Raw genomic sequence first — 25606 nt, forward strand, 5'->3', positions numbered from 1 at the left:
AACGATTCATATGTGACTTTGGGCTACAACCTAAGCTTCAGACAGGCAGTGGAAACAATGCCGTATTATATTTCTGGGGTGGCGAAAGAGCTTATGCGCATCAAGGGAGCTCCTGAAGGACATTAACACGAGAATGTGGACATGAACAGTAAGTTCTTTGCCCCAGTGGTAGGAGCCTTACTAGTGTCAATCCAAGGAAGTGTGGCAATTCTAACTCAGAACCAGTGTTCTTTGGGCCGGGAGATTGAGAGTGGTCATGTGGGTTGATAACACAGAAGAAAACTTACCCTTCCTTGTGGTAAGTCAGTGTGTAATTGGTAGGGAGACCTCCATCTTCCCCAGGCTTCCACCAGCAGGTGAATGTCTCCTTTTCAGGAGAACGACATTTAAGGATCTCAGGTTTTCCAGGAGGTGATTGTCCTAGAAAAAGCCAGAAGCATCTGAAGTAAAGATGAGGGTGCATTCAACCATTCGACCATCCTGCTGGTGACAGAAGCAGATTCGTGGGACCAGCCCAGTGATGAGGTCTTGGGGTGAGCAGGCCTAGGGGTGGGTTGCTCAGAAATGCCAAAGTGTCAGCATCTGGCAACATTCCTCTGTGGGCTGCCCGGATGTTGGCAGGACTGAGAGAAAGAGCTGTGTGTGTGCGTGTGTGTGTGTGTGTGTGTGTGTATGTGAGAGAGAGAGAGAGAGAGACAGAGACAGAGACAGAGAGAGACAGAGAGAGAGCTGTGTGTGTGTGTGTGTATGTGTTTGTGTGTGTGTATGCCTGTGCTTGTGCGTCCTGTGAGGTAAGAAACTAACTGGGATTGGTGACTGACTATAAGGGTACACATGGACTGAAGAGGACGTGGCCCTTCCTCAATCCCAGAGTCTATGAAACTGACACCATCTCACAGTATAAGGGTGACTGTGGAAAGAATTCTCCCCCAGGCACCAGCATCCTGGGGACACTCTGCTGAAACAGGGCTCTCTGGCACTTCATCTGCTCACAAATCTCCATCTTTCTGCCATTCCCACACCATTGACTCAATCTGTGGCCTTCATTTTCCTTTGATTCCATTTGGCTTGGACCTCTGACCCAGTCTCACCCTCTGTCTCCTCATTCTTCCACCCCCATTTCCGAATCTTGTTTTTTAGTCCCTTTTGTCTTATATTTTCCCCCTTCCCCTTGGGTCTTTTTGTGGTGAGTGGCTTCCTTGTAGTTTTATGACTCTTTTGGGGGTGGGAGGCATGGTAAGAGGTGAGGGAGTGGAGAGCTGCCCTCCTGGTTACCAGCTACCATTATTATACAAGAGCTGTGTCTAATCCCAGTTGGAAGCTAGACGGTCTGAATGAGGTGATGTGGAAAATATAATGTCAAGAGAATGGGGTTTTTTACTTGCTCAATCCCCAAAGCTCTTGGTGAGCTTGCCCCCTCTCTTCTTCCTTATCTGTCAGGTCCAAAGAGGGGAAAGAGTGGCCCTGGGAGTTTGCCCTGTGCTGCTGGGCTAGGAGTGCCACCGTGCCCATCCACAGAACCCCAGCTGATCCTCCTTTTTCCCCAAGCTGGATGCCTGAGCTAGAGCTTAGTGGAGAAAGTCAGCAGCAGAGAGGAGAGCTTTCAAAAGGGGTCAGTCTCAGCAACTCGGTGGGGGGGAGGGTTCTCTCTGTTTTCTCTCACACTTGTCCCCTCCCCACCCCCGCCCCCCTCCTGCTGGCTCCTGGGCCAGAATTTCTTGCTGAGCACCAGATCAGAAAGGGCAAGTCGGAGGAGGACAGGCATGGAAGAAAGGGTACCAGGAAAAACTAGCCAGAAAGAATTTCATGGAATGACATGATGCGGTGCATAGGCTGGGCAGAGGACACTGGGCTAATCATGTCAGCGGGAGCCGAGCTACCTCTGGCTCCCAGTCCCCCTGAAAACCGTCAAAGAACTACAGAAAACCTCGGAATCCATGCCAGCCCGCCTGGGTTTAGGTCTGCCGATATTTGTAACATCATTCGTCCTCCAGGGAAAATTTCTTCAAGACAATCTCACAGGTTGAAACAATTTGTTTGCTGTGTTTTGTTGTGGGTGGGAAGGAGTGTGTGGGACAGAAAGGTTTATTAACCAACCCCCTCCCCCCCACCAAACCTATGGCTCAATAATGAGTATATTCAGAAGACAATTAAGGCAACTGATGATTATTTGAGCACTTCAAGTTTCCCCATGGATTATACTGATCTCTACTGTCCTTTTCTCTCTGGAAGCTTATCTCTTCTACATTTCACTGGTTATTCATAGTACTTCTAGGAAACTCAAGAGAGGAGAGCACAGCTGTGAAATTACGATTAGTCAAATGTTCCTTTCATTCACTTTAGCGGACACAGTGAAAATTAATGGACTGTCTCACTATCCTTATAAAGTGCACACAGAGGGACAACCACATAGGCACCATACACACAGGTACACACAAATACCCACATAGAGCCCACCTCACAAACACACACATGCACACACCCCCGCCCCCAAAGACATACATGCATATGCATACTCAGAGAGCACAGGCAGGTACACACATTGAAATATACACATTCATGGAGGTACACACACAGACGTATACTTACATTGGTATACACAGAGAAGCATTTGCAATCAGATACACATAGAGAAGTTAATACACAGAAGTATATACAAAAGTATCCACACCCAAAGATACACAGAGGTGGCGGCACCGAAATGTACCTACCAGCATGCTGGCTCTGTGAACTTCCTTTCATCCATGGGCACAGACAACAGAGTTGGCTATATGTTTCCGACCATGTAATAGCAATCCCTGTTGTCTCTTTACACTTTTTCAAAGATTTTCCACATATATTATTTCATCTGAGGTGGAGGGAACATCATTATCCTCACTTTGAAAAAGCGGAACCCCAGAGAGATAGAGTGATTGGCTCAAGGTTCCATATATAGCTAGTAGTAGCTGGAAAGCTGGACCGAGCCTCTGGTCTTGTTCATACAGCGGCTTCACTGCATTCCCAGAGTGAGGACAGAAGGCACAACATAGGGACATGCCTTTGCATTCACCGCATTGCTTCCTTTGCATTGATTTCTGCATTAATTTTAATGCCAAAAAATACTGCAAATTAATAGCAGCAAATCACTTTGACACTTTTATTTCTTGTAACTGCAGTACAAGAGAACTATATGGACTCTCTGCCCTCTCAAGAAACACCCCATGGAATTAAAGAGAGCAGGACAGTCTCTTACTTACCATTCAGGAGTCTGGTGTTGAGAAAAAGTAGCAAAACGAAAATTGTGGATGCCACACTTTCCTTCATTTTAGCTTCTTTTCTCTTTCTACAGGAAACGTATCAGGCTTTCACTGAAAGAAAAGGCACCAGGCAACTTTTTGTGAAATTAACAGTCTGGTCAGGCACATGCACCACTTTATTCTGGGTGTTTGCAACTGATTCTTGCTCCTTGCCTAACATGAATGACAAAACAGCAGGAAAGGAATGTAGGAAAATTGTAACATGGTTGGATGGCTTGGCTCAGAAGCATACATGCACACACGCTAGGACAAATTCTACCACCAGAGGTCACCAGAAGACAGCGTTCAAGGGCAGCGGCTTGGCAGCCGCTCATTTACACACACCTCAAAGAAAAACTGTTCTGTTTCCACTCTTTGCTCACCTAACAATACAACACCAATGTTATGTGACACAGACCGTGTGCCCCACAAGAGAGCCATTCTTGGAGGGCTTTGATCCACCAGTCAAAAATAAGCCAGGCTGAAAAGCCAAGTACACTCAGTAAGTACCCTCAGTATCACTTTAACCTGCCCTCATTGATGCCAAGTTAGGGGGGCTTCCTCTGAAGGTGTAAGCTAAGTAAGAAGTCGGCTGGGCCATGGGCACAACTGAGAACCGCCCAGTGAACTCCAGTGAGCCTCTTTCTTTTTCCTCTTTCAAGAAATGAAACCCCCCCGTAATAATTCAAGTCTTTTGGTTTTGGAATATTAAGTAAATTTTGAACCTGCAGGGGTTGAGTTTTGAGCAATTTATTATTAATATTATTATTTTTACTCTTGGAACAAATTTCAAAGCCTTCTAATGTCCTTCTTTAAAAAAAAAAAAGCATTTTTAAAGACATTTGAAAAAGCCTCAATAGTCTTGTTGGACTCCAAAACACTCTCAGAAAACAAAAGATTTGACGAACTAAGTGTAAATTCTTGGAAACACATGGCATATATTTTCTTTTAAATTTTATGATTTTTGTAATCAAGGGAAGACCGTCCAGAGGCAAGGCTGCCTGTCTTGAGACATTTGAAATGGCTGAGTGTTGTTTGATGAGCCTTGAAAAGACCAGCCTTCCCCCATTCCTCCTGGCCAGAGTGGGGGTTCCCCACCTACCAGCTGGATACCATCTAAGGGACAACTTCTAGAAGGCTTTCTCCATCTGATACCACTCCCTACGAGGCGTACTGGGAAGTAGAAATCCTGGTGACAGCAGAGATTTGGGGTACCTAGGCACCATCAAGTAACCCTCTTATTTTGGGGCTCTTGGTTTAGTAATGGCCTCCTGTGAGGCAGCCAGCATGTCATTCTTTGGGGACCTTCTCGTTACTCTTCCAGGATTCCTTCCTAATGCCTCCTCCTTCCCAGGTTGCACATTCTAAACCACCTGCCCATCTAAGCTCTCAGATCATTTAATTAATTAACTTAAAAAAAAAAAACATGTTTATTTTCAGAGAGACAGAGAGAGAGAGAGAGAGAGAGAGAGAGAGAGAGGGCATGCACATGTGAGCATGTAAGAGAGACAGTGGGGGAGGCACAGAGGGGGAGAGAATCCCAAACAGGCTCTAGGCTGTCAGTGCAGAGCCCCATGTGGCACTCGATCCCATGAACCGTGAGATCGTGACCTGAGCCGAAATCGAGAATGGGACACTCAACTGACTGAAGCAGCCAGGTGCCTCCTCAGGCCATTTAATTTAAATCAAGTGGTTAGAGGCTCATGATGGGAATAATCATGCCTATCATGTCTGGAGGACAGTCACTGTGCTAAGTGTTGTAATCATTTGCACCTCATCTAGCCTTCACAGCAGCCCCATGAGTGGCACAGACTATTACCTCCCCTTTTAACAAGTGAGGACACTGAAGTACAGACAGGGGTAACACATGGTCAGTCACATGCCATTGGGAGAGTGAAATGTAGTAAATCTGAGCGCCTCTGAGAATCAGCTTTATTTGCAGACAGTCTGTGACGGACAGTGCAGTAATTCCTCCTTCTATGGCAGGGAGCAGCACGCCACGCCCCGAGCAGGCATGGAGCCAGGACGGTCAGGCTGCGGGGCCTACTTGTGCTCTCACAATACTTTGCTCTCACAAATCCAGCTTCAATAGGTCCATATAGCCCTGGAAGAGTTCTTTTGTCTTAGAGGTCTGATGATCTATCTCATCCTGGCTTGGGGATGGGATTTGGCCCACTGACTGAAGAAGTTCTAGAATATCCTTTTATTGAGACTTCTCTGCTCTTTGGGGGCACTGCATTAAAATGCTTGAGATCAGCATGCTATAAATCACAATTTTTAGGCAAGGTCAGATGCTGTCTGGACAGCTCTGCCAAGTCAAGGCTCCAAGTGATTTGCAAAAGAAATGACTGGATGGGGAGGGCAAGGTGGGGGCGGGTAGGAGCAGATATTGCCAATGCTCATACTTCCATGTGCTGGTCCAGGCTCAAAGAAACTCTCTTAAATAAAGTCTTTCTATAAAAATGCTTTCAGGAAGTATTTTACGAACTGAAAAGCAAGCAAACAAACAAACAAACAAACTCATTTCCTCTGGGATTTCCTCAGCTGTCTTGGAATCTGGTTAGTAGCCACCACTCACTTTTTGCTGCCCTGAAATCCCCACGCCAGGGAATCAGACAGACTCTTAGCGGTGTTGTCACTGTGCTTCATCAGTAATTTCTCAACTCATCCTACACCTTATTCCCAGCAGGGCAAACACAGTGGGGACAGCACACCTTCACATGGCAAGGAAATCACAGCTGCTAACCTAAGGGAGCCATGCCTAATGTTAACCCTGCTCACATACTGTGTTTTTTCCAGAACTACGTATACTTTTATGTCTGGTAGATGTTAGTCTAGGGATAAATTTGTTTTTTTGTTTCTCTGAGCCACCCTCCCATGCACCCATTCCCAGCCCCCACTGCAAGCGAGATCTTGATCAAGGACCTCCTCATGGATCCCAACTGGGGCTGGAACACCCAAAGAGGGTCCACAGCCTGCTTTTAGAGACGGTTACAGGGGCAAATTGCTCCAAATACATGGATGCATTCCAAACAGGAAAACATCAGCCCCATACGTCAGTTCAAAGACAATTATACTGGCTTCATTCTTCACTAGCTCCCTAGGTGTGACTGTGGTTTAAAAATGCAAGACTTGGAAAGAGGAGTCAACATGGCAGAGAAGTATTGGGACCTGAAGTTCCCTTGTCCCTCAAACACAGCAGTATTGAGGCCAGAAGACTTGGAATTCCAGGAATCCGGGCTACAGAGTGACAGAAACATCTCCAAGGGCCCACAGGGACAACGTGGCGGGCCAGAGGTACGTGATTTCAAACTGGTGGAGATAAAAAGGGCGGCATAAGAACGGAGGGAAGGGATCCCCTTCTGTGGAGAGACAAAAGGAGGGGAAAGAGAGGCTGTGGAAATATAGGATTGTATTTGGACAAGAGAAAAAAACCATGGACTGGGAAACAGAAAAAAACAGGCAAAGAACCAATTTTTAACCGTGGGGCTTTCTCTGGACTGGCGCCAGCTGCCTATTCGTGCACCTGGGGAGAAGGGGAGCCAGCCTCGGGCTCTGTAGCCAGTCTGAGGTGCGGTTAGAGACAACAATCCTCTCTGTGCTGTGGGAAGAAAGCAAATAGCCGCTCCAAGGACAAAAGACCCTCCAGGCACCCGCCAGCCAGAGGCTCTTTGTCATCTGGCTGTCTAGGATGGAACCAGGGCACGCGGAGCAGGATCCTTCTAGACATGGAAAGAACTGTGCTGCACATGGCACTGTGAGGAACCAGAGGCCCTTTGTCAGCTGGCTGGGCAGAGTGGCGCAACCCCAGGAACAGGGCACACAGAGGGGGATCCTTTAAGACACTGGGGTTTGAATCCCATCTGAGAGCTTGGGAGGCTTGGGAGACTGTGGAGCAGAAAAAACTGGGGCACTGTGAGGATGGTCTGAACAGAGTGGTTTGGGACACCCAGTCTGGGGAGGAGAGACTGGGGTGTTGTCATTTTTCTCCCTATCACCAACAAGGTGGGGCTTCAGGGAATGGACAATGGGCCCACAGTGGAGGCGGGACCCACCTACACCAAGCCATGCCCCTCTGTGCCTGGTAACTGCTTATCTACTGGAGCAAGACTGACACTGACTGAACCAGATGGCCCCTTCTCCAGACCAGCACTGCCACCGATTCCAAGAAACCATCAGATATCGGTCCAGTGATTTGCATTTTCTGATTTGATTCTTGGTCAATTATATATATAAATCCATAAAAATATATATTTATTTCTTCCTTTTCTTCCTCTTATTTCTTCCCTTCTCTAGTCTGTTTATTCTGGTTGTTGGTTTGTTTAAGGAGACATTTTTAATCTATTCTTTTTACACCTCTTCTGTATTTCCTTCTTCTTTATTTTTCTCTCTCTCTCTGTGGATTAAGCCATATAGTTTCTCTGATTTTCTGCTTGGTTAATTTTTTTTCTTTTCTTTTTTCTCATCCCTGTCATTACTCTCTTTGTATGGGATAAGGCTTCTTCCATCCCCCCCACCTTAAAAATGTTTTTTCCAGGGTTACTTCAATGAACAAATCAAAATACACCTCCTCAAAAGAAATTCCAGGAAGAAATGACAGCTAGAGAATTGCTCAAAACAGATATAAACAATATATCTGAGCAAGAATTTAGAACAATAGTCGTAAGATTAATAGCTGGGCTTGAAAAAAGTATAGAAGACAGCAGAGATCAAGGAACTAAGAAATAATCATAATGAATTAAAAATGCTGTAAATGAGGTGCAAAATTAACTAGATGCAGTGACAGCAAGCATGGAGGAAGCAGAGGGGAGAATAAGTAAAATAGAAGTTTAAAATTATGGAAAATGATAAAGCCGAGAAAAAGAGAGATAAGAAAATACTAGACCATGAGGGGAGAATTAGAGAACTAAGTGTTTCAATGAAACGTAATAATATCTGTATCATAGGAGTTCCAGAAGAATAAGAAGAGAGAAAAAGGGGCAGAAGGTTTACTTGAACAAATGACAGCTGAGAACTTCCCTAACCTGGAGAAGGAAGCAGACATCCAAATCCAGGAGGCACAGAGAACTCCCTTCAGATTTAACAGGATTAAGTTTTCTCCACAGCATAGCATAGTGAAACGGGCAAAATACAAAGAGAAAGAGGGAATTCTGAAAGCAGTTAGGGACAAACTGGCCTTAACCTACAAAGGTAGACACGTAAGAGTACTAGCAGACCTGTCCATTGAAACTTGGCAGGCCAGAAGGGAGTGGCAGGAAATATTCAATGTGCTGAATAGAAAAAACAGGGAGCCAAGATCCTTTATCCAGCAAGGCTGTCATTCAGAATAGGAAAGATAAAGAATTTCCCAGATGAACAAAAACTGAAGGAGTTCATGACCACTAAACCAGCTCTGCAAAAGATACTAAGGGGGAGTCTGTGAGTGGAACACTGCAAAGACTACAAAGGACCAGAGACATCACCACAAGCATGAAATAACACAGTGACACTAAATCCCTATCTTTGAATAGTAACTCTGAATGTTAAATAAACTAAATGCTCCAATCAAAAGATATAGGGTATCAGAATGGATAAAAAAATGAGACCTATCTATATGCTGTGTACAAGAGACCCATTTTAGACCTGAGGACACCTTCAGATTGAAAGTGAAGGGATGGAGAACCATCTATCATGCTCCTGGAAGTCAAAAGAAAGCTGGAGTAGCCATGCTTATATCAGACAAACTAGATTTTAAAGTAAAGACTGTAGCAAGAGATGAAGAAGGGCATTATATTATATTTATGGGGTCTGATAATCAAGAAGAGCTAACAATTGTAAATATTTATGCCCCCCCCACGTTAAATACCCAAATATATTAATCAAACATAAGCAATCTTATTGATAAGAGTATGGTAATTGCAGGGGGCTTTAATACTCCACTTACAACAATGGACAGATAATATAGGCAGAAAATCAATAAAGAAATAGTGGCCTTGAATGATACACTGGACCAGATGGACTTGACATATTCAGAACAAAAGCTTTTCATCCAAAAGCAGCAGACTACACATTCTTCTTGAGTACACATGGAACATTCTCCAAGGTATATCATATACTGGGTACCCATATACTGGGTCAAAAACATCTCTCAATAAATATAAAAGAATTGAGATCAGACCATGCATATTTTCACATCACAATGGTACAAAATTTGAAATCAACCAGAAGAAAAAATTTGGAAAACTTCCAAATGCATGGAGGTTAAAGAACATCCTACTAAAGAATAAGTGGGTCAACCAGGAAATTAATGAAGAAATTAAAAAAATATATGGAAACAAATGAAAATGAAAACATGATGGTCCAAACCCTTTGGGATGCAGCAAAGGCAGTCCTTAGAGGAAAATACATTGCAATCCAGGCCTATCTCAAGAAACAAGAAAAATCCCAAATATAAAACCTAACAGCACAACTAAAGGAAATAGAAGAACAGCAAAGAAACCACAAGGCCAGTAGAAGAAGAGAAATAATAAAGATTAGAGCATAAATAAACAATAGGGACTCCAAAAAAACAATAGAACAGATCAATGAATCTAAGAGCTGGTTTCTTGAAAAAATAAGCAAAATTGATAACCCCCTAGCCAGACTTCTCAAAAAGAGAGAGAACCCAAATAGGTAAAATCACAGATGAAAGAGGACAGATCATAACCAACACCACAGAAATGCAAACAATTATTGGAGAATACTATGAAAAATTATATGCTAACAGACTGGAAAATCTGGAAAAAATGGACTAATTCTTAGACACCCACACACTACCAAAATCAATTGGAAGAAATAGAAAATTTGGAAAGACCCATAACCAGTGAAGAAATTGAATTGGTTATCAAAAATCTCCCAACAAATAAAAGTCCTGGCAGATGGCTTCCCAGGGGAATTCTACAAGGCATTTAAAGCAGAGTTAATACCTATCCTTCTCAGGCTGTTCCAAAAAATAGATATGGAAGGAAAAGCTTCCAGACCCATACTATGAAACCAGCACTACCTTGATTCCCAAACAAGACAGAGATCCCACTACAAAGGAGAATTACAGGCCAATGCCCGTGATGAATATGGATGCAAAAATTCTCAACAAGATACTAGCAGATCAAATTCAACAGCATATTAAAAGAATTATTCACCATGATCAAGTGGGATTCATTCCTGGTCTGGATAGCTGGTTTGATATTCACAAATCAATCAATGTATACATCACATTAATAGAAGAAAGGATAACAACGATGTGATCCTGTCAATAGATGCAGAAAAAGCATTTGACAAAATACAGCATCCTTTCTTAACAAAAACCTTCAAGAAAGTTGGGATAGAAGGAACATACCTTAACATCATAAAAGCCATATATGAAAAGGCCATGGCTGGTGTCATCCTCAATGGGGGAAAAAATGAGAGCTTTCCTCAGGAACAGGACAGGGATGTCCACTTTCACCACTGTTGTTTAACATAGTGTTGGAAGTCCTGGTGTCAGCAATCAGACAACAAAATGAAATAAAAAAGCATCTAAATTGGCAAAGAAGAAGTCAAACTTTCACTTTTTGCAGATGACATGCTACTCTACATGGAAAACCTGAAAGATTCCACTGAAAAGCTGCCAGAACTGATACATGAACTCAGCAAAGTCACAGGATACAAAATCAATATACAGAAATCGGTAGCATTTCTATACATCAATAATGAAACAACAGAAAGAGAAATCAAGAAATTGATCCCATTTTCAATTGCAACAAAAGCCATAAAATACCTGGGAATAAACCTAACCAAAGATGTAAAAGATCTGTATGATGAAAACTTTAGAATAAACTTATGAAAGAAATTGAGGAAGACACAAAGAAATGGAAAAACATCCCATGCTTATGGATTGGAAGAACAAATATTGTTAAAATGTCAATACTACCCAAAGCAATCTATACATTCAATGCATTCCTCTCCAAATTACACTGGCATTCTTCTCAAAGCTAGAACAAACAATCCTAAAATTTGTATGGAACCTAAAAGACCCCAAATAACCAAAGTAATGTTGAAAAAGAAAACCAAGTGGGAGGCATCACAATCCTGGATTTTAGCCTCTACTACAAAGCTGTAATCATCAAGACAGTATGGTATTAGCATAAAAACAGACGCATAGATCAATGGAACAGAAAAGAAAACCCAGAATTGGACCCACAGAGGTATGGCCAACTGATTTTTAACAAAGTAGGAAAGAATATCCAACGGAAAAAAAGACAGTCTCTTTAGCAAATGGTGCTGGGAGAATTGGACAGCAACATGCAGAAGAATGAAACTGGACAACTTCCTTACACCATACACAAAAATAAACTCAAAATGAATGAAAGACCTAAATGTGAGACAGGAAACCATCAAAACCCTGGAGGAGAAAGCAACCTCTTTGCCTTCGGCTGCAGCAATTTCTTGCTTGACAAGTCTCCAAAGACAAGGGAAATAGAAGCAAAAATGAACTACTGGGATCTCATCAAGGTAAAAAGTTCCTGCACAGCAAAGAGAACAATCAACAAAACTAAAAGGCAACTGATGGAACGGGAGAAGATATTTGCAAATGACATATCGGATAAAGGGTTAGTAACCAAAATCTAAAAAGAACTTACCAAACTCAACACCTGAAAAACAAATAATTCAGTGAAGAAATGGGCAGAAGATATGAATACACACTTTTCCAAAGAAGACATCCAGATGGCCAAAAGACACATGAAAACATGCTCACCATCACTCATCATCAGGGAAATATAAATCAAAATCACATTGAGATACCACCTCACACCAGTCAGAGTGGCTAAAATTAAGAATTCAGGAAACAGATGTTGGTGAAGATGTGGAGAAACGGGAACCCTCTTGCACTGTTGGTGGGAATGCAAAGTGGTGCAGTTGCTCTGAAAAACAGTGTGGAGTTTTCTCAAAAAACTAAAAATAGAATTACCCTATGACCCAGCAATAGCACTACTAAATTTATCCAAAGGATACAGGAATGCTGATCATAGGGGCACATGTACCCCCAATGTTTATAGCAGTGCTATCAACAATAGCCAAATTATGGAAAGAGCCCAAATGTCCATCAACTGATGAATGGATAAAGAATATGTGGTTTTCAAGAAGCATAAAATACCTAGGAATAAATCTAACCAAAGATGTAAAAGATCTGTATGCTGAAAACTATAGAAAGCTTATGAAGGAAATTGAAGAAGATATAAAGAAATAGAAAAACATTCCGTGCTCATGGACAAGAATAAATATTGTCAAAATGTCAATACTACCCAAAGCTATCTACACATTCAATGCAATCCCAATCAAAATTGCACCAGCATTCTTCTCGAAACTAGAACAAGCAATCCTAAAATTCATATGGAACCACAAAAAGCCCTGAATAGCCAAAGTAATTTTGAAGAAGAAGACCAAAGCAGGAGGCATCACAATCCCAGACTTTAGCCTCTACTACAAAGCTTTAATCATCAAGACAGCATGCTATTGGCACAAAAACAGACACATAGACCAATGGAATAGAATAGAAACCCCAGAACTAGACCCACAAACGTATGGCCAACTAATCTTTGACAAAGCAGGAAAGAATATCCAATGGAAAAAAGACAGTCTCTTTAACAAATGGTGCTGGGAGAACTGGACAGCAACATGCAGAAGATTGAAACTAGACCACTTTCTCACACCATTCACAAAAATAAACTCAAAATGGATAAAGGACCTGAATGTGAGACAGGAAACCATCAAAACCCTAGAGGAGAAAGCAGGAAAAGACCTCTCTGACCTCAGCCGTAGCAATTTCTTACTTGACACATCCCTAAAGGCAAGGGAATTAAAAGAAAAAATGAATTACTGGGACCTTATGAAGATAAAAAGCTTCTGCACAGCAAAGGAAACAACCAACAAAACTAAAAGGCAAACAACGGAATGGGAAAAGATATTTGCAAATGACATATCGGACAAAGGGCTAGTATCCAAAATCTATAAAGAGCTCACCAAACTCCACACCCGAAAAGCAAATAACCCAGTGAAGAAATGGGCAGAAAACATGAATAGACACTTCTCTAAAGAAGACATCCGGATGGCCAACAGGCACATGAAAAGATGCTTAACGTTGCTCCTCATCAGGGAAATACAAATCAAAACCACACTCAGATACCACCTCACGTCAGTCAGAGTGGCCAAAATGAACAAATCAGGAGACTATAGATGCTGGAAAGGATGTGGAGAAACGGGAACCCTCTTGCACTGTTGGTGGGAATGCAAATTGGTGCAGCCACTCTGGAAAACAGTGTGGAGGTTCCTCAAAAAATTAAAAATAGCCCTACCCTATGACCCAGCAATAGCACTGCTAGGAATTTACCCAAGGGATACAGGAGTACTGATGCATAGGGGCACTTGTACCCCAATGTTCATAGCAGCACTCTCAACAGTAGCCAAATTATGGAAAGAGCCTAAATGTCCATCAACTGATGAATGGATAAAGAAATTGTGGTTTATATACACAATGGAGTACTATGTGGCAATGAGAAAGAATGAAATATGGCCCTTTGTAGCAACACGGATGGAACTGGAGAGTGTTATGCTAAGTGAAATAAGCCATACAGAGAAAGACAGATACCATATGGTTTCACTCTTATGTGGATCCTGAGAAACTTAACAGAAACCCATGGGGGAGGGGAAGGAAAAAAAAAAAAGAGGTTAGAGTGGGAGAGAGCCAAAGCATAAGAGACTCTTAAAAACTGAGAACAAACTGAGGGTTGATGGGGGGTGGGAGGGAGGGGAGGGTGGGTGATGGGTATTAAGGAGGGCACCTTTTGGGATGAGCACTGGGTGTTGTATGGAAACCAGTTTGACAATAAACTTCATATATTGAAAAAAAAAGAATATGTGGTTTATATATACAATGGAATACTACTTGGCAATGAGAAAGAATAAATCCTGCCATTTGCAACAACGTGGATGGAACTGGAGGGTATTATGCTAAGTGAAATAAATCAGTCAGAGAAAGACAGATATCATATGTTTTCATTCATATGTGGAACTTGAGAAACTTAACAGAAGACCATGGGGGAAGGGAAGGGGAAAAAATAGTTTCAAACAGAGGGAGACAAATCATAAGAGACTCTGAAATACAGAGAACAAACTGAGGGTTGATGAAGTGGGGCGGGGGAAAGGGAAAAATGGGTGATGGGCGTTGAGGAGGGCACTTGTTGGGATGAGTACCGGGTGTTGTATGTAAGCAATGAATCACGAGAATCTATCCCTAAAACCAAAAGCACACTGTATACACTGTATGTTAGCCAACTTGTCAATAAATTATATTTAAAAAAACCCTCAAAAAATAAAAATAAAAATAAAAGTTCAAGATTTGGAAATGAAGAGCAGGTTTGTGGGAAGTCAGCCACAGCTGTCCATGACCAGCTGCCTTGCTTCTGAATCCTCAAAGACCATGCCCCACCCCATCTTCATGCTCTCCCACCTCCGATTATCTTATTCAAATATACTTTCCCACAATGCTATGTCCCACGGTGGTATGATCTCCACAAAATCTCCCTTCTTCCTCATTTTTGTTCTGCATCAATGCTGATGCTGTCCAGGCCATGTTTTCTGAAAGCTTCCCTTCATCACCCTCTTCCATTAAGCCAAGTCTCTTCTACACACGCCAACAGTTGGAAAAAAAAAAGTCTAGAAATTTAGGCCTCACAGCTTGCCTTTCTAAGAAACAAGACCTACTCTCCCTGGATGGAAAATCAGGGCCACACTCCCACAGTGTGGGCTGATTCCACTGTCCAGAGTGGAAAGGGTGAACCATAGGAGGGGAGGCCATGTGGCCCCTGAGAGTTAAAAATAACAGCTCTCAGTTCCCAATGCACCACTCCCCATTGTCTATCCACTAGTAGACCTACTGTGTACTCACCATCTGCATATTCTGCCCTACTTAGCCCCTGAACCAATCTTGAATGCCAGGGATTTCAGCTCTACCGCTCTGTGGGACTTGCTCCCCAAAACCTGGTGATCCCCTGAGTGCAGTACCCAACCTGGCCTGCCTCATCTGCCACTATTGTCCCAGTGTTCTATTCAGAATTTTGACTCACTTCCCCTGACTCTAGAAATGGATCATCATGCTAGGCAGTTGTTCTGAGGACCTACGTAGCTATGGCAAGCTCAATTCTTGATGGATACAAGTAGGGCCCAATTCAAGATTTGGATTTCTTTAAAGACTGTCACACATAAGATTTGCCCAAATCATAAGTATTCTCTTCAATTAATTATTGCAAAGTGAATATGCCCATGGTATAACCAGGTTAACAAATAGACCACTAATAGCACCCCAGAAGGCCCCCTTAGCGTCTCCTCCCAATCTCTACCCATTCAACAGAAACCATTCCTCTGACTTCTAACACCACAGTTGACTTTTGCCTACTTTTGTACTTTATAGAATTGGAATCACACAACATGCATTTTCTGAGCTTGTGTGTCTGGCTTCTTTAATTTCTTTAATTCCACAATGCTGAATGACTTACCCTTTTACAAAATTTACAAAATTTTATAATTTTTGTCATTTTACAAAATTCATTTTCACTGCATCTCATTTATCTTCCCTAATGTCATATTGAATGAAAGACCATAAATAAATTTATTTATTCATTCTCCACTTGATGGATATTTGAGTTGTTCCAGGCTTTGGCAAACTGTGGATTTTGTTAAGACTGATCAAAACTCACATGGCAAGGCAAATACCGTGTGATCTCTCTTATATATGGAATCTAAAAAAAAATATCTTTCATCTATCTGTATCTATAAAATTAAGCTCCTAGATGTAGAGAACAGATTGGTGGTTGCCAGAGGTGGAGGGGTGGGGGTGGGAAAAATGGGTGAACTGGTTTTATTTTATTTTTTTTGGTTGGTTGGTTTAAATGCACTGAATAAAAGACATAAGAAATTAGAAAATAAAATTTGATGAAGCTCCTGATTTTAAATGGATATATTTACCTTATTTACCAAAAAGGGATGAAATAGAAAAAGCCCACAATTTTGCAGCATATAAATTGGATGGAACAATGAAAAAAATAGTAAATAGTGAATAGTAAATAAGAACAAATTACCTGATGAGTTTTGTTGGGTAAAATGTGTTTCAAGTAACTTATTCTGAATATTTACATTCTTATATATTTACATTTTACACTAAGAAAAAATTAGAACAAAAAGTATCATCCATTTGCTGTATTTTTCTGAGCTTACTAGATACCCAGTAAAGAGTATTTTCACAATTAAGAATGTTGTACAGATACGAATCAATGTCAAGTCTCAACAGTTTTGAGTTTATTAACTCTAAGAAGAAACTTTGAACAAGAATACAGGAAATTAAAAAAAAAAACAAGTCTCCGATGGTCAGGAAGCTCTGAGCACCTCAGATCCTCTTGCCTTCCCCCCTCATTTTGAGTCTGCCACCATAAATGGTTAGGACACTGCCTGCCACATCTCCTGACTTGAATGCAAATTAAATTTCAAATGTCTCTCTTGTCCTAAAAATGTAAAAAGATTTACTTCTTGGGAACAAATTTTACATGCATTGATCCATTGTTTTTAGCGTTAGGAAATGTATTAGGTGCCTCCTTTGGGGTCTGCCTGGTTGGGGTTCTCTGCCCGCCAGGTCTCTTTACGTGCTGTTCCACCCGGGTTACATGGCCTGGGGCTAAAATAACAGGGAGAGAACCCCATAGGTACGCTTTGATTTCCAGGAGTCCCGCTCATCTTTCCAATACAGAATGCCAACATTTAGTTTGGAAACCAGAAGACATACTTTGTGTAGGGTGGGGAGAGCATCAGGAGGTGGAGATTAAGGCTCAAGATTAAGACCGTTATGTAAACTTTGCTCAAAGTCAACAGCCAGTGACTGCCTGTAGAATGAATAAGTGAATCCAAGATATGGGATGACACTTTGCATACAAGAGAACGGGTCCTATGTTAGTGTTATCAAACACCAGATGTGGAGCCAGCTTAGTCTTCTGTCTTTGAGAGAGGAGGGAAGAAGCTTTAAGGAGAACGTGGCAGCGGCTCTTTGAGGCAGACCCGCAAAGCTGGAGAAGTAGTGCTCGGGAACCCCGGTCTGAGTGTGGGAAACGAAGGCATGCAAACGTGTGCCCACATGTTTATCTGTCCAGAGCCCAGACAACATATATTTACACATTTGCTTGTGAACTTCCATAGCAAGGTCCTTGCTCACGTGACCATCCATTATTATTATTTTTTATCACTGCAATTATCCAGTTCACATTTTATCATTTCTCAGTTTTCCATCTTATTCCCTATTGTGAGACATCCTTTGGTGGGAAACTTCTGGAACTTGCCACAAGAGAACTAGTTTTACATAAAACGACCATCCCATGAAAGCCCAGCAGTTTAGTCAGAACATCATGGCTGTGTGAAAGCTATTAGAAAATACAGAGACCGATATAAAATGCCCACCACCTCTGATTACAGATGCCCTCCCTCCCTCCTCTCCCAGGACTCCCAGAGGTGCCACCCGGGGAGAAGTTGGTGAAGACTGTGCTCTATGAAGACGCATCCAGCAGGAGGCGTGTGCCATGCTATGAGAGGCAGATGATCCGCAGAGGCTGCGTTTGTCTAAGCTGGAGTGGACCCTGGATTGGTATCACATACAGGGGCTTTGGTAGAAAGCTCTTCTGGCTCCTGCCGCCTGTAAACTGCCACCTGTCCTGCATGTGCCTTTGCACTGGAGTCCCTTTAATAAAGCAGAACGCTGGGGACACCTGGGTGGCTCAGTCAGCTGAGCATCCAATTTCAGCCGATTTCAGGTCATGATCTCAGGGTTTGTGAGTTTGAGCCCCGCATTGGGATCTCTGCTGTCAGTGCGAGGAGCATGACTCAGATCCTCTGTCTCCTTCTCTCTCTCTGCCTCTCCCACATGCACTCTCTTTTTCTCAAAAATAAGTGAATATTAAAAAAAAAAATAAGCAGAGCTCTGAATGCATCCCCATGGCTGGAGGCATCGCTTACACCACTTCCACTCACTGGCTACAGCATCCCAGCAGCATCTCTGACTGGAGGGAGGCTTGTGTTTGCGCAGCCTGCTTGGATTGAAGGCAAGAATAACATGTGGGTGAGTTGCAATCCTCCCCAACAAGGGCACGCTTTGGACAGATGGTGGAAAACGTTGGCCTGATTTTCACGGTAATTAGTTTCTTTTGAGATCATCTATCAACTAATAACGTTTAAAAAAAAAAACACCATAAATTGTGGATTGTGTTTTATATAGCTGCTACACAGAAATCAGTGGTTTTCAATCCAGGATTTCCATTAGGACCACATAAGGAACTTGGTTTTAATTTTTAAGTTTATTTATTTTGAAAGAGAGAGCATGAGCAAGGGAGTGGCAGAGAAAGAAAGGGAAAGAGAAAATCCCAAGCAAGCTTCACTCTGTCAGTGCAGAGCCTGATGCAGGGCTCGAACCTACCAACTGGGAGATCATGACCTGAGCCCAAACCAAGAGTGGGACACTTAACCTCTGAGCCACCAGGTGCCCCTGGAACTTCTTAAAAGTTCTTGGGGGGATGGTTGCTTTGTACGTCCTGGCTCCTCCTGATTGGACCCCTCTCATTCCTAGAGAGAGGGAGAGCAGGAAAGCAAATACTCTTCTTTTGCAGTCTTGATATTAGTCAGGTTAATCTCTGCACACCACCAAAGTCTTCGCACTCTCTCATTTGCTCATTGATCAGTAATTCTATTAGCTCCGTCTGTTTTTGTATCTGGCTCACTACCTCGTTGAGCAAAATATGCTCAGCCTTCTCTGAGATGCAATATTAGATGTACTAACAACAACCTAAATCAACCCCTCTCCTCTCATCTTACCCTCCCCACCCCCCCACCACCCCAGAACAATGTGAACAATGACCTCTGCATATTCCCAATATCCCCTTCTGTCCTGTAGGAAATCCTTTGGTGGGATGGGTGTTGCCACAGCCAGTTGAGAGAGAAGAGGAGCTTGAGTTACACCAGGGGAGAGGATAGCTTGGGTGGGTATGTAAAGTAATAAATAATCCTTTTTTTTTTTTTTTTTAAGGCTCATGGGGATAGCTAGATCTGCTTGAGCATTCATTTATTCATTCATCAAACACTGATCTCCCTTCCTTCTTTTGTACCATTGTTCAAATGTCACATTAGCAAGGTTTGCACTGACCACAATCTTTAAATTGCAATCCATCTCCAGCACTGCTCTGTATTCTTCAGTCCCTGGTCCCGCTTAATTGTTTTCCATGGCACTTAACATCATATGACCTATGATATTTTTTCCTTAGCTATTTGTCAATAGTGTGTCTCCCTCCACTAATGTGTATACTCCATGAGAGAAGAGATTATGCAGGATGGTGCCTAGGACAGTGGCCCATATCCCAATGATCCGAGAATGTCCAGTTTTTTGGTATGTTTTGAAAAACATACTTGCAATGTCTTACTGAAATAATGTCTGTCTCTTTCAGACATTATTATTATGTCTCCCCTAAAAGCATAGCTTACTAGCAACCAGCTCACCCATGGCGTCGGAACCATCCATTTCTCTTCCCTTCATTGTGTTTACAAGCAGGGATTTTGGAGCCAGAACATCTGGGTTGGAATCCTGTTTCTGCCACTGACGAGATGTGTGTTCACAGGCAACTTACTTAACTTCTTTGTGCCTTAGTTTCCTCTTCTGTAAAATGGGAATAATACTAGGACCGACTTCATAAAGCCGTTATGAAGATCAGATGAGTCACTTTTGGCAATGAGCTTAAAACAGTGCCAGCCTATAATGAGGACTAGCTAATCCCTGTATTTCCCTGGGGCTGATGGCTTCTCCCTCCTAACTGTCTCTAACCCAAGAACTTTCCACCACAGAAGGAGGGAGGTACAGTGGTTTCGTCTCCATGAAAAGTGTTGCATTTAGAACTTCAATGGAGGTAGTGGGAGTATAAGCAGACTGGATTATAATCCTCAAATATTTTCTCTCTCACAGTCACAGGATTGCATGTTGCCATCCATTGTCATTGAACATAATCGTATATCCTGTGGGAGGAACACACATCCCATTTCAATGCCATGTGGAAAGCTTTGGTCAATGGAACGTGAATGGTTGTAATTGTTTTTGCTGTGTGAACAGAAGTCTTAAACAATTGCATGATTTGGCTTAGGCCTTCTTGTTCTTGTTCTCCACATGCCCTCAGGATGTCCCAGATAGTGGCTACTCCCTCAGTCTGGGTTCTAGAATGAGAAGACAGGTGGAACCTAGATAAGCCTAGCCGAGTCCATCCCATCCTAGCACAGCCACTGCCAGCCCACAGCGGATCCTCTGTTTTTACATAAAGTGAGCAAAAAGCAAATGTTGTTGTAAGCCACTGAAATAGTATGGTATGTTATCACTACAAAACTGACTAACACAGGGCAGGAGAGTAGGAGGAGAATATGTTTTTCAAGACTGTTCAAAGAAGATTATTTTTTCACAGAGGAACCTTTGTGTGTGTTATATACGTGTGTGTGAATGTGCTATTCACCCACACACAAAACAACTTTATTTTGCCATAAAAAATCACTATTATATTGGTAACAACCTTGTCTATATATATATATATATATATATATATATATATATATATATAAAATTTTTTTTTGAGAGCGGTTGCAAGTGAGTGAGGGGCAGAGAGAGAGGGATAGAATCCCATGCAGGCTCTGCACTGTCAGCGCAGAGGTCAGACTGGGGCTCAAGCTCACCCGAAGCAGGGCTCAAACTCATGAACGGTGAGGTCATGACCTGAGCCAAAGTCAGATGCTTAACTACTGAGCCACCCAGGTGCCCCTATTATATACATTTTAATTTCTAGAAACCCGGGCTTGGGAAGTAAGAACAGAAATTAAAGTTAAAATAAAAAATAAATTATTGCCCTAGTGGCATTGGCTTCCTGCCTCCCTGCTTATTTGTCTCAGGAGAAAATGGATAGCAGAAGTTCTAGAATTTTGGATATGAAAGGAAAAAGGGCTTAAAAAGATTCGGACCCAACCTCTCACTTTTCTATATGGGGCAACTGAGGCTTGGAAAGATGAAGTGCATTGGTCAAGTGCCTGATGGGAGAATCTTTAAAGCATTGACAGTAGGCTGTGTGCATACCTGAGAAAGTTAACATGCCTAAGAAGAAATTCCCAAGATTGTGTGAAAGCATTTTTCCTCTTTATTTACTTTTCCCTACCATCTCAGAATCCTGGAAGACCATTCCCAGGAATGATAAAAACTTCTGCTGTCCATCAGAAATTTGATTCTCCTTTTCTTTCTGGGCACATAGTTAAAGATCACCTCATTGAAGCCCTTGTAATTAGGTGGGATCAGGTGACTGAGTTGTGGCGTCTGAAAGTGAGCAGAAGTGATGTACTTCTAATCTTGTCCTGGTATTTAAAACTTTCCACACATTCTCACTTGCTCATTCATTCTCTCTCTTTCTCTCACCCATTACTGGCCAGAGGAAGATGAAATTAAGGACTTAAAGGTCCTAAGAGCCAAGCATAGCCAATAGATGGAAGGATCCTGCATCCCCTGCTGATGCCCAATGAACTGTGACTTGGGTGACAAGTAAACCCTTGGTTATTAAGCTTCCAAGATACAAAGAGGCTGGGCATTGTAGTGACTGAGATGGTAGCTACTATATTGTATAGATGTATACATCTACTATACAACTAATATATACAACAAATAATATACAACTACTATATTGTACAGATGTATAGATGGCAGCTATACAACAAATAATATACAACTACTATATTGTATAGATGTATAGATGGCAGCTACTATATTATAACCAAGCAGCAGGCCTACAAATAAGTGGGAAATCTCTGACATCTGGCCTACGGCTGATCCATCGTGAATACCATCATCAAAGTCTCAGAGTAACCTGTCTTGCTTCCTCTACATTTTTAGCTCCCTCACACTGTCACATTTGTATGTTCACAGGTGTTCAACAGCACTTGTTGGATGACTGACCAAATAGTTTATAAGGCCACATATAATACATTATTTAATTCACAGAGCCACTGAAAAAGCACTTGACCTTGAGCTCTGCAACATGTTCTTCCCATTAATCAACAAGCCCTTCCCATTACTGAGAGATATGAGACCCTACTGATTCTTCCAATGAAGCTGTTCATGTGTATTAATTTGAACTCAAAGACGGATGGGTAACAAAGCTAACAAAGATGTGGTTGCTTTATAAGTGAGCTTTGAATACTGATGCGTTTCTGTATCCCAAAGTAAGACAGCTGCACTTAGAAAAATCTGCTAAAGGGGCGCCTGGGTGGCGCAGTCGGTTAAGCGTCCGACTTCAGCCAGGTCACGATCTCGCGGTCCGTGAGTTCGAGCCCCGCGTCAGGCTCTGGGCTGATGGCTCGGAGCCTGGAGCCTGTTTCCGATTCTGTGTCTCCCTCTCTCTCTGCCCGTCCCCCGTTCATGCTCTGTCTCTCTCTGTCCCAAAAATAAATAAAAAACGTTGAAAAAAAAAAAATTAAAAAAAAAAAAAAAAAAAAAGAAAAATCTGCTAAAATATGCTTAACATCTTAAGAAGCGAGTGCCATTGTCAATTATAAAAGGATCTCTCCATATATTTCTTAATAAGTTTACCATACCATTAGCATAACAAACAGTAGGTCTAGCTCTCAATTGGTTGCTAGGCTTCCTGTACCAATGTATTTGCTCACAGAGGTAGAGTGGGCCTGTGCAAATATCTGCATACCTGGCCACCATGACCTTGGCCTGGCAGAACCTGGTAAGTCATTGCTGACTCACCACTTTACAATAGTAACATCACCTCACGGCACAACATATAATTGATGTTATGTCTTCCAGACAACCCTCTCTGAGACCACCAAAGGGAAAAAAAGATTAAGAAGTCAATATTCAAAAGGTTAGTCAATTTCTCATTTTCTTTGTAACACTCTTCTTGGAAGATTATCCACAATGATTGTCATCCTTGGCCTGGCAGACATATTGTTGCATTCCCATGCTTCTCAACTCACCATTAGAGACAGAAATTAATTTTAATATTACCACAAGAACAACATGATTTGAAAGGGAAGTTTGCTGCTTTGCTGACACTCAAAGTTATGTTAACTGCCAATTTATTTACAAGTCAAAATATAAATGGCTTGGGATGTTTTCCATGGGTTTGCCTAAGCAGAGGGGCTGATAAACACCTGGATTTCTGGAATGCATTTCTGAAGACTGCCTAAAAGACCCCATTATAATCCAGCCTTTTCTTTGAAGCTCTGTGAATGTCTGCTGGTGGGAATGCAAACTGGTGCAGCCACTCTGGAAAAGTCTGGAGGTTCCTCAAAAAATTAAAAATAGAACTACCCTGCAACCCAGCAATTGCACTACTAGGTATTTATCCAAGGGATACAGGTATGTTGTTTTGAAGGGACACATGCACCTCCATCTTTATAGCAGCACTACCAACAATAGCCAAAGTATGGAAAGAGCCCAAATGTCCATCGATGGATGAATGGATAAAGAAAATGTGGTGTACACACACACACATACATACACAATGGAGTATTACTTGGAAATCAAAAAAGAATGAAATACTGCCATTTGCAACTACGTGGATGGAACCGGAGGGTATTATGCTAAGTGAAATTGGCCCCAGAAAGACAAAAATCGTATGACTTCACTCATATGAGGACTTTAAGAGACAAAACAGATGAACATAAGGGAAGGGAAACAAAAATAATATAAAAACAGGGAGGGGGACAAAACAGAAGAGACTCATAAATATGGAGAACAAACTGAGGGTTACTGGCGGGGTTGTAGGGGGGGAGATGGGCTAAATGGGTAAGGGGCATTAAGGAGTCTACTCCTGAAATCATTGTTTCACTATATGCTAACTAATTTGGATGTAAATTTTAAAAAATAAAAAATAAAATTAAAAACAAACAACCAAAAAAGTTATTACTTTTATAATTGAGGGGGGAAAAGTCTCAATAAAAAATTTTAATACCACAAAAACAATCTCCTAATAAAAACCTGTCCTTTCATGGTGTAAATACATGGAAAAGGTCCCCACTTGGGGAATACAGAAATGGCTTATTTGCATTGTGGCAAAAGTTTCAGCAGCTGCTGACAGCCAATCTCCCTGTGTTAGTGTGTGTGGTTGAGCATGAGCCCTGTCTCCCACCAAACAGTAAAGAGTGATTGCAATAGTTCTTTTTTTTTCAACTTTTTGAAAATGTTTATTTATTTATTTTTGAGAGAGAGAGAGACAGAGAGAGGGAGAGACAGGAGAGAGAGAGACCCTGTACTGGTGCATGTGTGAGTGGGAGAGGGGCAGAGAGAGAGAGAATCTCAAGCAGGCTCCATGCTCAGCACAGAGCCCCATGAGGGGCTCTATCTCATGATCCCGGGACCATGACCTGAGCCAATATCAAGAGTCAGATGCTCAACTGATGGAGCCATCCAGGCACCCCACAATAGTTCCTGATGTCCCACAGCCTGTTCCTTTGTTTTTAAGAATTCTCTCCACTTCTCTGAAGTCCATTACTGTGTCCACCTGAGGGTTATTTAAAATACCCAGGGATATTTTATTTGCCATTAAGCTTCTGACAAGTTGTTGAAAGGCAATTTCATGGGAAAACTCTTTCAGAGCCTCAGAGAAGGGTGGGGTCATCTTATTCAGGTGGTTTAAGAAGTTCAGTAGGGTTCTCTCAGAAGCTGGGCACTTGTTTTACCTTGGCCCCTCAGCTTCTGGTCATCCTTGGTATGTAAAGTAGGAGGATCTGGAAGTTCAAAGGGTGGTGGGGAGGTGGGGCAGCAGATGGGTGCAAGGGTTAAAGCCCCACCTCCTTGCCTGTTGTCAGAAAGTCAGAGCATCTCTGCCACCTCTTGAAACCACTACCAGTCCCCAAGTCCCCTTATCTCCCCTCACTTTGGTCCATCCTTATACAAGCACATCCCATTTGTACTGGATTAAATCCACCCTTGTCAGTCATGTACAATATGTTCTTTCAAACCTGCTTCTTCATTCAAAACACGTGAGCTACTGATGCAGCAAGATAATTACTTGTCTCTCTTAGCGGCTTATATTCACTCTTTTTTCTTCTTTCCCCTTTACTCAGCTTCCCTCAGAAGAAGCCCTTTCTTAACAAAAACTCACTTGTCCAATCAAAGATTTAATGGCCAAGGTCCTTGAATTAGGCTGGGATTGGGGGTGGAACAATAAATACTCGCAGGACAGACCCAGTAAGTGAGAATGGGGAGGAAGAAGGAAAACCAAGAT

General features: G+C 42.2%; 1 protein-coding gene across 4 annotated transcripts in view; it reads right to left on the minus strand.

Moving 5' to 3' along the window:
* The window catches only part of PRLR (prolactin receptor), a 166793-nt gene that overhangs the window by 20128 nt on the left and 121059 nt on the right, over positions 1-25606 (minus strand). For all 4 annotated transcript variants that reach the window (XM_025924319.2, XM_086676933.1, XM_086676926.1 and 1 more), the window contains 2 exons: positions 3237-3347; positions 288-420 (listed from right to left, as the gene is read on the minus strand). In XM_025924319.2, the coding sequence (XP_025780104.1) occupies positions 288-420; positions 3237-3303 (200 nt within the window). In that variant the 5' untranslated portion in view covers positions 3304-3347. The remainder of the gene's footprint in view (positions 1-287; positions 421-3236; positions 3348-25606) is intronic.

This window comes from Puma concolor, chromosome A1 (genome assembly GCF_028749965.1).
Source record: "Puma concolor isolate L17-30 chromosome A1, mPumCon1.1.hap2, whole genome shotgun sequence".
Lineage (NCBI taxonomy): Eukaryota > Metazoa > Chordata > Mammalia > Carnivora > Felidae > Puma > Puma concolor.